Below are 12,111 nucleotides of genomic sequence, written 5' to 3'. Positions count from 1 at the left end.
TTTGGTACCATTCTTTATTCATGGCTGTGTTCTTCTTAGGCAAAATTGTGAGTGAGCCCACTCCCTTGGCTAAGAAGCAACCCCACACATGAATGGTCTCAGGATGCTTTACTGTTGGCATGACACAGGACTGATGGTAGCGCTCACCTTTCCTTCTCCGTACAAGCGTTTTTTCAGATGCCCCAAACAGTCTGAAAGGGAATTCATCAGCGAAAATGACTTTACTCCAGTCCTCAGCAGTCCAATCTCTGTACCTTTTGCAGAATATCACTCTGTCCCTGATGTTTTTCCTGGAGATAAGAGGCTTCTTTGCTGACTTTCTTGACACCAGGCCATCCTCCAGAAGTCTTCGCCTCACTGTGCGTCCTTGTTAGAGATAAAGATGGGAACACACAGCATCCAGTACGTTTAGGTTTTCCACCTTCCAATGACTTTATTGGTTGCAAATACCCTCCTTCAACTTTTACTAAACACACTGCATTACTTCCTAGCTCCTTCTGTACTTTGTGCCGTTACAGTCATCAGACACAGTGGTTTATTCCCATTGAATGTTGGTTACGGCACAGAGCAGCTTACAGCTGTGATCCATCCCAGGTCAATGGAAATATTCCTCCAAACGTCTACCCGATGATATAAACCATGGCTGAAAAACACAGAAAGACTCTTGAAACGACAATAAACATACCTAGTAAAAGTTTCAGGAGGGTATGTTAATAAATGTAAGTCATATAAAGGTGGAATACCTCTCTAAATATATAACAGTAATAATATAAAAAAAAAAAAAAAAAGACAATTTGTGGAACTACAAGTCCCAGCTTGCCACGCCAGAGGCCCAGGAATGACCTATCTCAGCTCTTCCTGCGGTATATGAACATATAGCTCATCCATATAACATCTGCTCTCTATATCTGTACAACCCACCTCCAGTTTAGCTATAGCCCAGTGTGATAACACAGATTTATCCAGCGATTGCAGGGAAAGTGTTAAGTATCTGAGCGCTTTCACAGGCAGACAATGAGGAATCTATTCTACGCCTTGGGCTCCCTGCTCCGTGGACTCAGTCCCACTCCAGCTGGATGAATGGTTCATGTGTGCGTCCAGCTACTCCACCCACAGGACTCAGCCACAGCAACACAGGAGCCGAGAGAAATGGGTACCGAGGGGGAACGAATCAGCATGGAGGTGAGTACACCTGGTGCATTAGGGAGATGGTTGCCCCTTCCTACCCCTGGAGGGGCATTTAGGACCATGGTGTAGAATGTCTCAGCTTAGATTTGTCCAAGATCCCACATGAATCTCCTATGTCTATCAGAAAAGTGCATTTAGCCTAAATCCTGGTGTGACCAGTACGCGTGATGCAGGTATGAATGGGTTAATGAGCAGAATAAAAGCCATATGGGCATTTTATAAGTCCGGAATGGCAAGTTCTGAAAGCTTTTATAAAGACGCGAGGATAAATATTATTATATAACACTAATCATATTACTCAGCGTTGTACAGAGAATATGTCGTTTCCTGCCTCATCGGAGCTTGCAATCTAATTTCTCTAACACCGTTGGGTGTTCATTTTTGTTAGTAGCCAATTAAACTACCAGTATGTTTTTGGAGTGTGGGAGGAAACAGGAGCATGCAGAGGAAACCCACGCAAACACGGGGAGAACATACAAACTTTACACAGAGAGGTCCTTGGTTGGGATCATGTATACAGCGCTGTGAGACAGCAATGCTAACCGCTGTGGCGCCATGGTGCCAAGGTCTTACGTTATATTATGGGGATATAGTATTAGAAGTGATGACATCAGCACGTACCAGTATTATTTATAGGAATGTATACATGTATTAGAATCACTTGTATATTATATAGAAAAGACTGTACTTTATTTATCTGAATAACATGCATACAGTACAAGAAGTGTATATACCAGGTTGCCATGCTACGAAGCAGGTGCTTTTCATCTGAGCAGGCAGAGTGGGAGGGAGAGGCTTTCAGACTTGCTCTGCAGAAATACACTTCATAGATTGGTGGAGTCAAACATGGGGGGCCGTACTAGTCAATACTACTACAGCAGTCTAACTGACTGAAATTTCAGATTTTTGACCTGTGTTTAATCTGATGATCTTCGTCATTGCCATATAGATGTGAAATTAGGGACATATTACGCTATAAAACTTTTACTTTTTTAGTAGAGTTGTCATAACATCAAAGTAACAATGTCAAATTTACATTTTTTGAGTTTAGCGATCTTTTACATATAGTGTTTATAGATTTTATTTTGCAAACTGTTTTAAATGTGTAAGATTATTAATAGATTCCTTTACATAGCACCATATATTATGTAGTGCAGAGAAAACTAGTATCAAATTTGTTAATTAACTCGGAAATAAATGTGTCTTTAATTAGAATTTTTTTTGTAAGTGTTTGGGTTATTTTGTTTGTACAGCCATCAGACGTCAGTGCTGCTTTTGCTGTCTATGACAAGTTTTAGTCTGTGGCTAAAACTCTCCACATTGAAAAACACTCTCTATAGGAGCTGCGTCAGGGAAAAAGACATAAATATAATTAAAACAATACAAAATGTATTTTTTTATGAAACATATAACAATGTTACACTTACACAACTTTTGAAAAATAAATACATTTAGGTATTTTTCTGGGCCTATTTTGTTAGAAGGGCCTGGTACTGTGGCTTTCCATATCTATCCCTCCCTGCCAGAATATTGCTTTACTGCATGCAAGAAAACATCAAACACTGGAGAAATATGAAGAAAGAGCATTAAATAGTATTGATCTATATGCACATTAGGATATATAAGTCATATACATGAGATTTATTATGACTATAAGGAATTTTTATTATTTCCTCAGCAGGAATTGTGTTTATTTTCCTTTTTTTGCTTGTACCTCCCTCTCTTTCCATATTGCTCTCCCTGGCATTTCCGTCCTGCATGTCAAAGCAGAGAAAATTCCTAATCGGCACCAGATGTGGGAGTGAGCGGATCAGTCATTCACCAAGGGAAGACTTCTATAGGATTCCTATGACCTCGGTTCACCTCCCAGGGTACAGCCAGGGAATTCCTGGGAAGAAGAAACTTGTTCTCCGTATCACAAATTACCATTAAAATGTAGTCACCCCAGTGAAAGAGTCAAACGGAAAACACATCAGGGACAAATAAGAGATTGCACATAATATATGTAACTGCAGAGGCCAAAGTTGTATGTTTGAAAGAAACTATGATTCAATATTTTATATACAACGAAACAAAAAAAACATAGCTGTAATTATTTTATGAGTAAATTCATTGTTAATGGTCTGATGGACTGTATAGCGTCTTATATCTGTATAGAGTGTAATAGAATTGTATTATGATCATGCCCAGTAGTCAGGTCATGTTGGGGGTGTAGTGTCCTATGTCTGTATATAGTGTAATAGAATTGTATTATGATCATGTCCAGTGGTCAGGTCATGTTGGAGGTGCAATGTCCTATGTCTGTATATAGTGTAATAGAATTGTATTATGATCATGTCCAGTGGTCAGGACATGTTGGAGGTGTAGTGTCCTATGTCTGTATAGAGTGTAATAGAGTTGTATTATGATCATGTCCAGTGGTCTGGTCATGTTGGAGGTGTAGTGTCCTATGTCTGTATAGAGTGTAATAGAATTATATTATGATCATGTCCAGTGGTCAGGTCATGTTGGGGGTGTAGTGTCCTATGTCTGTATACAGTGTAATATAATTGTATTATGATCATGTCCAGTGGTCAGGTCATGTTGGGGGTGTAGTGTCCTATGTTTGTATAGAGTGTAATAGAATTGTATTATGATCATGTCCAGTGGTCAGGTCATGTTGGGGGTGTAGTGTCCTATGTCTGTATACAGTGTAATAGAATTGTATTATGATCATGTCCAGTGGTCAGGTCATGTTGGGGGTGTAGTGTCCTATGTCTGTATACAGTGTAATATAATTGTATTATGATCATGTCCAGTGGTCAGGTCATGTTGGGGGTGTAGTGTCCTATGTTTGTATAGAGTGTAATAGAATTGTATTATGATCATGTCCAGTGATCAGGTCATGTTGGAGGTGTAGTGTCCTATGTCTGTATAGAGTGTAATAGAATTATATTATGATCATGTCCAGTGGTCAGGTCATGTTGGGGGTGTAGTGTCCTATGTCTGTATACAGTGTAATATAATTGTATTATGATCATGTCCAGTGGTCAGGTCATGTTGGGGGTGTAGTGTCCTATGTTTGTATAGAGTGTAATAGAATTGTATTATGATCATGTCCAGTGGTCAGGTCATGTTGGGGGTGTAGTGTCCTATGTCTGTATACAGTGTAATAGAATTGTATTATGATCATGTCCAGTGGTCAGGTCATGTTGGAGGTGTAGTGTCCTATGTCTGTATACAGTGTAATAGGATTGTATTATGATCATGTCCAGTGGTCAGGTCATGTTGGGGATGTAGTGTCCTATGTCTGTATAGAGTGTAATAGAATTGTATTATGATCATGTCCAGTGGTCAGGTCATGTTGGGGGTGTAGTGTCCTATGTCTGTATAGAGTGTAATAGAATTGTATTATGATCATGTCCAGTGGTCAGGACAAGTTGGGGGTATAGTGTCCTATGTCTGTATAGAGTGTAATAGACTTGTACTATGATCATGTCCAGTGGTCAGGTCATGTTGGGGGTGTAGTGTCCTATGTCTGTATACAGTGTAATAGAATTGTATTATGATCATGTCCAGTGATCAGGTCATGTTGGAGGTGTAGTGTCCTATGTCTGTATAGAGTGTAATAGAATTATATTATGATCATGTCCAGTGGTCAGGTCATGTTGGGGGTGTAGTGTCCTATGTCTGTATACAGTGTAATATAATTGTATTATGATCATGTCCAGTGGTCAGGTCATGTTGGGGGTGTAGTGTCCTATGTTTGTATAGAGTGTAATAGAATTGTATTATGATCATGTCCAGTGGTCAGGTCATGTTGGGGGTGTAGTGTCCTATGTCTGTATACAGTGTAATAGAATTGTATTATGATCATGTCCAGTGGTCAGGTCATGTTGGAGGTGTAGTGTCCTATGTCTGTATACAGTGTAATAGGATTGTATTATGATCATGTCCAGTGGTCAGGTCATGTTGGGGTGTAGTGTCCTATATCTGTATAGAGTGTAATAGAATTGTATTGTGATCATGCCCAGTGGTCAGGTCATGTTGGGGGTGTAGTGTCCTATGTTTGTATAGAGTGTAATAGAATTGTATTATGATCATGTCCAGTGATCAGGTCATGTTGGGGGTGTAGTGTCCTATGTCTGTATATAGTGTAATAGAATTGTATTATGATCATGTCCAGTGGTCAGGTCATGTTGGGGGTGTAGTGTCCTATGTCTGTATAGAGTGTAATAGACTTGTATTATGATCATGTCCAGTGGTCAGGTCATGTTGGGGTGTAGTGTCCTATGTCTGTATACAGTGTAATAGAATTGTATTATGATCATGTCCAGTGGTCAGGTCATGTTGGGGGTGTAGTGTCCTATGTCTGTATACAGTGTAATAGACTTGTATTATGATCATGTCCAGTGGTCAGGTCATGTTGGGGTGTAGTGTCCTATGTCTGTATAGAGTGTAATAGAATTGTATTATGATCATGTCCAGTGGTCAGGTCATGTTGAGGGTGTAGTGTCCTATGTCTGTATACAGTGTAATAAAATTGTACTATGATCATGTCCAGTGGTCAGGTCATGTTGGGGGTGTAGTGTCCTATGTCTGTATACAGTGTAATAGAATTGTACTATGATCATGTCCAGTGGTCAGGTCATGTTGGGGATGTAGTGTCCTATGTCTGTATAGAGTGTAATAGAATTGTATTATGATCATGTCCAGTGGTCAGGTCATGTTGGGGGTGTAGTGTCCTATGTCTGTATAGAGTATAATAGAATTGTATTATGATCATGTCCAGTGGTCAGGTCATGTTGGAGGTGTAGTGTCCTATGTCTGTATATAGTGTAATAGAATTGTATTATGATCATGTCCAGTGGTCAGGTCATGTTGGGGTGTAGTGTCCTATGTCTGTATACAGTGTAATAGAATTGTATTATGATCATGTCCAGTGGTCAGGTCATGTTGGGGATGTAGTGTCCTATGTCTGTATAGAGTGTAATAGAATTGTATTATGATCATGTCCAGTGGTCAGGTCATGTTGGGGGTGTAGTGTCCTATGTCTGTATAGAGTGTAATAGAATTGTATTATGATCATGTCCAGTGGTCAGGTCATGTTGGAGGTGTAGTGTCCTATGTCTGTATATAGTGTAATAGAATTGTATTATGATCATGTCCAGTGGTCAGGTCATGTTGGGGGTGTAGTGTCCTATGTCTGTATAGAGTGTAATATAATTGTACTATGATCATGTCCAGTGGTCAGGTCATGTTGGGGGTGTAGTGTCCTATGTCTGTATAGAGTGTAATAGAATTGTATTATGATCAGGCCCAGTGATCAGGTCATGTTGGGGGTGTAGTGTCCTATGTCTGTATATAGTGTAATAGAATTGTATTATGATCATGTCCAGTGGTCAGGTCATGTTGGAGGTGTAGTGTCCTATGTCTGTATAGAGTGTAATAGAATTGTATTATGATCAGGCCCAGTGATCAGGTCATGTTGGAGGTGTAGTGTCCTATGTCTGTATAGAGTGTAATAGAATTGTATTATGATCATGTCCAGTGGTCAGGTCATGTTGGAGGTGTAGTGTCCTATGTCTGTATAGAGTGTAATAGAATTGTATTATGATCATGTCCAGTGGTCAGGTCATGTTGGGGGTGTAGTGTCCTATGTCTGTATAGAGTGTAATAGAATTGTATTATGATCATGTCCAGTGGTCAGGTCATGTTGGGGTGTAGTGTCCTATGTCTGTATACAGTGTAATAGAATTGTATTATGATCATGTCCAGTGGTCAGGTCATGTTGGGGTGTAGTGTCCTATGTCTGTATAGAGTGTAATAGAATTGTATTATGATCATGTCCAGTGGTCAGGTCATGTTGGGGGTGTAGTGTCCTATGTCTGTATATAGTGTAATAGAATTGTATTATGAGCATGTCCAGTGGTCAGGTCATGTTGGGGGTGTAGTGTCCTATGTCTGTATAGAGTGTAATAGAATTGTATTATGAGCATGTCCAGTGGTCAGGTCATGTTGGGGGTGTAGTGTCCTATGTCTGTATAGAGTGTAATAGAATTGTATTATGATCATGTCCAGTGGTCAGGTCATGTTGGGGGTGTAGTGTCCTATGTCTGTATATAGTGTAATAGAATTGTATTATGATCATGTCCAGTGGTCAGGTCATGTTGGAGGTGTAGTGTCCTATGTCTGTATAGAGTGTAATAGAATTGTATTATGATCAGGCCCAGTGATCAGGTCATGTTGGGGGTGTAGTGTCCTATGTCTGTATATAGTGTAATAGAATTGTATTATGAGCATGTCCAGTGGTCAGGTCATGTTGGGGGTGTAGTGTCCTATGTCTGTATACAGTTGTAACGATACTTACCTTTCCTCGCTCCCCCGCAGCTCCGTCGGACCCGGAAGCCACACTTCCGGGTTCGGCGGTCACATGTCCGCCAGACCTGGGTGGTATATTCAAATCTGGGACTTCCTATTTAAACAGCGCTCTGACACTTAGGAGTGTCAGTGCAACTTACCTGTTCCTGGTTCCTGATTCCTGTGTCCTCCTGGTTCCTGCTCCCTGTGTGTATTGATCTCCTGTGTACCGACCCGGCTTGCTGACCCTTCTGGATTCTGTTTCCCCTGTGTACCGACCCGGCTTGCTGACCTCCCTGATTGCCTGTGCTCCTGACCCGGATTGTCTGACGCTCCTTCCTCTATACGTTTATCTGCCATTTCTGTGTACCGATCCGGCTAGCTGACTTCGCATCTGTTCTGGTGACCCGTGTACTGACCCGGTTTGATTGACTCCGAGATTGTCTCCCGATTCTGTCTGCATTCCCTACCTGTGTACCAACCCGGCGTGTCCGACTATTCTCATCCTGCTCCTATCCGCTGTACTACATCTTGAGGTAAACCTGAGGACCGCGACCTGCGGCTCCTGGCAGCAAAGCCCATCCCGTCTTGCGGCGGTTCTTGGTGAATACCGGGGAGATCGTTAGACTCCGCACCTCAGGTAAGCCAGCGCTAATCAAGATTAGTAGTGTATCCAGTAATCCGTTACAACAGTGTAATAGAATTGTATTATGATCATGTCCAGTGGTCAGGTCATGTTGGAGGTGTAGTGTCCTATGTCTGTATACAGTGTAATAGAATTGTATTATGATGACGTCCAGTGGTCAGGTCATGTTGGGGATGTAGTGTCCTATGTCTGTATAGAGTGTAATAGAATTGTATTATGATCATGTCCAGTGGTCAGGTCATGTTGGGGGTGTAGTGTCCTATGTCTGTATAGAGTATAATAGAATTGTATTATGATCATGTCCAGTGGTCAGGTCATGTTGGAGGTGTAGTGTCCTATGTCTGTATATAGTGTAATAGAATTGTATTATGATCATGTCCAGTGGTCAGGTCATGTTGGGGTGTAGTGTCCTATGTCTGTATACAGTGTAATAGAATTGTATTATGATCATGTCCAGTGGTCAGGTCATGTTGGGGATGTAGTGTCCTATGTCTGTATAGAGTGTAATAGAATTGTATTATGATCATGTCCAGTGGTCAGGTCATGTTGGGGGTGTAGTGTCCTATGTCTGTATAGAGTGTAATAGAATTGTATTATGATCATGTCCAGTGGTCAGGTCATGTTGGAGGTGTAGTGTCCTATGTCTGTATATAGTGTAATAGAATTGTATTATGATCATGTCCAGTGGTCAGGTCATGTTGGGGGTGTAGTGTCCTATGTCTGTATAGAGTGTAATATAATTGTACTATGATCATGTCCAGTGGTCAGGTCATGTTGGGGGTGTAGTGTCCTATGTCTGTATAGAGTGTAATAGAATTGTATTATGATCAGGCCCAGTGATCAGGTCATGTTGGGGGTGTAGTGTCCTATGTCTGTATATAGTGTAATAGAATTGTATTATGATCATGTCCAGTGGTCAGGTCATGTTGGAGGTGTAGTGTCCTATGTCTGTATAGAGTGTAATAGAATTGTATTATGATCAGGCCCAGTGATCAGGTCATGTGGAGGTGTAGTGTCCTATGTCTGTATAGAGTGTAATAGAATTGTATTATGATCATGTCCAGTGGTCAGGTCATGTTGGAGGTGTAGTGTCCTATGTCTGTATAGAGTGTAATAGAATTGTATTATGATCATGTCCAGTGGTCAGGTCATGTTGGGGTGTAGTGTCCTATGTCTGTATAGAGTGTAATAGAATTGTATTATGATCATGTCCAGTGGTCAGGTCATGTTGGGGTGTAGTGTCCTATGTCTGTATACAGTGTAATAGAATTGTATTATGATCATGTCCAGTGGTCAGGTCATGTTGGGGTGTAGTGTCCTATGTCTGTATAGAGTGTAATAGAATTGTATTATGATCATGTCCAGTGGTCAGGTCATGTTGGGGGTGTAGTGTCCTATGTCTGTATATAGTGTAATAGAATTGTATTATGAGCATGTCCAGTGGTCAGGTCATGTTGGGGGTGTAGTGTCCTATGTCTGTATAGAGTGTAATAGAATTGTATTATGAGCATGTCCAGTGGTCAGGTCATGTTGGGGGTGTAGTGTCCTATGTCTGTATAGAGTGTAATAGAATTGTATTATGATCATGTCCAGTGGTCAGGTCATGTTGGGGGTGTAGTGTCCTATGTCTGTATATAGTGTAATAGAATTGTATTATGATCATGTCCAGTGGTCAGGTCATGTTGGAGGTGTAGTGTCCTATGTCTGTATAGAGTGTAATAGAATTGTATTATGATCAGGCCCAGTGATCAGGTCATGTTGGGGGTGTAGTGTCCTATGTCTGTATATAGTGTAATAGAATTGTATTATGATCACGTCCAGTGGTCAGGTCACGTTGGGGGGACAGTATCCTATGTCCATATATTCAGCGGCACCTGCAGATTGCACCCAGATTGACGATGTTTTAAGGAAGTGGTTATAGGACGCTGACATGTTTGCAGAGCAGGCAGTGAACACATTTGTGCATGTGCAGACGGGTTTCTGCAGTCACATTAACATTATTGTTATAATTAGTCTGTGATTAATCACATGTATTGCGCAGCGCACCACGTCTACCAGCCTGGCATGTGCCCAGTGGGTGAGGTCAGAGTGAGCCAGCTCCAGGGAAGGTGACAGTATCTGCCCTTTGTCCGGGGTACCTGCCACCTATCCCGGAATCAATCACTCCTCCTATTTCCAGGTTACAGTCTTGTTAAAAAGAACAAAGGACTCGGATCCAGAAGAAGGTGCTGAGATTCGCCTGCCGTGGATAATTGTAACTTTGCAGCTGGTAGAATTTAACTTGTGACACATATAGGGCAGTGTGTTAATAATGCACGTTCAGTGTCTCTGGATCAGTCTAAACCTATCTACGTTAGACATGATACATTTCAGTTTGTAACCTTTTCCATTATCTGGTAACGCAACTGGCGAAGGGCGACCTTGTGTCATTGCACTGGAGACATTTTCCATAAAACAACTCTATTTTCAAACCTATTTGCAAACAACAGCCTCATTTGTTCCTCCAAAATACAGGGTAACGGATCTTGTGAAAGTGATTCTCACAATCGCCTTTTACTTCCATAGCTTGTTGTACGTCCTATTAGAAATGGACTGTTCGGTTGTAATGAAACGGAATTTCCCTGTCTATGGTGGGACCTTGCGTCTGGCCCACAATATATTACAAGAAGGAAGAGGTCTCTCACTCAGGTTTACATGATTTTCTTCAGTCCGTGAGACACAGCTAGAAGGCCACCACACCATTTTATATGTGAGTCACAGCAGAAGTCCGTTAATTAGACAGAATGCCCAATAGACTAGAAGTGGCCTAAAGGAATGGCTGCCTTGCCACTCTGCTCCATTCCCCTCAGGGACCCTATAAAGCAGTTTTTACTTGAGCCAAATAAAGTGGAAATACAGCTTTTCAAAACTAATCTAAAACTCCCTGGCGTTTTGAAACACATGTGAGAGAAATCTTTGACACACATCGATAATGTCAACCAGTTTCCCAGTGCTTCTCACGTGGTTCTGAAGTGGAAGTTGGTTGGATTTTTATGTGACCGTTTTACCATTTCCACGTTGCGTATTGTCTCAGGTATTGCCAATCCAGCAATGTTGGTGCAGATTGATTTCCAAAGACCAGGAGGTAAGCGCAATTGGCAATAAGAAAGACAACGCAGAACTACATTTTTAGGGGTTCAAACATGTTCCTCTTTGCTGCATTATCACCTTATGTTAATTTTCCAGGGGCATGTCGCAGTCGGAGAGGTGCACAAGTATGTCTTGGCATCAGCGTTGCATATGACCATGATCCCATTGTATTTTAAAATAAATCAGAGAAAAAAAAAACAAAACCTCCCCAAAGACAGATATATCGATGACGTGACCTTGGACAAACGCTTCCACGGTCAAATTTTTCCTATTAGGAGAACCATGGATGGTTTGCAATGATGATGTTGTAAATTTAAATAGTTCAAGTGTGTTGCAGATCTGCGTGGCGTTGGTCTGGAATCTGACGGACTGGTTTGCGCAACTTATTCCAGGTCAGATTACCCCTATGAAGATAAGAGACTTTGTATGTACATGCAGAAAGATCTTTCGGAATTACAGAAGACAAAGTGTAGTTGTAAATGGAACATACTCAGACTGGAACTAAATTTATTAGGTTCGTACCCCAGGGATCAGTATTGATCTCCATCCTATTCAATCTGTCTTGTTATATTAATGACCCTGAAGATGGCCTCATTGGCAAACTGAGGGGTATTTCTAGTGCCTGGAAACCCCCTCCGAGCCTGGGGCACTGTATAATTGAAGTGGCTGGACCCTGCCCCCGCTTCACACGGCTCTGCTTGAAAAGAGAGAGTTGTGTGCACCTAACAGTAGTGCATGCAGCATTACCCATGTATATTATGGGGAGTTGGGCCAAGCACTGTCTAATATTATAGCCACGCCCCCATGCA

The 12,111-nt window shown here is 41.4% G+C and overlaps 1 protein-coding gene across 1 annotated transcript in view; it reads left to right on the top strand.

Moving 5' to 3' along the window:
• The first annotated feature begins 1,056 nt into the window (after window positions 1–1,056).
• The window catches only part of NINJ2 (ninjurin 2), a 17,262-nt gene continuing 6,207 nt past the window's right edge, over window positions 1,057–12,111 (top strand). The window contains exon 1 of the mRNA XM_075210606.1: window positions 1,057–1,182. Within this exon, the coding sequence (XP_075066707.1) occupies window positions 1,081–1,182 (102 nt within the window). The 5' untranslated portion in view covers window positions 1,057–1,080. The remainder of the gene's footprint in view (window positions 1,183–12,111) is intronic.

Source organism: Mixophyes fleayi, chromosome 4 (assembly GCF_038048845.1).
Source record: "Mixophyes fleayi isolate aMixFle1 chromosome 4, aMixFle1.hap1, whole genome shotgun sequence".
Taxonomy (NCBI): Eukaryota; Metazoa; Chordata; class Amphibia; order Anura; family Limnodynastidae; genus Mixophyes; species Mixophyes fleayi.
This window is presented reverse-complemented; position numbering and strand designations above follow the sequence as displayed.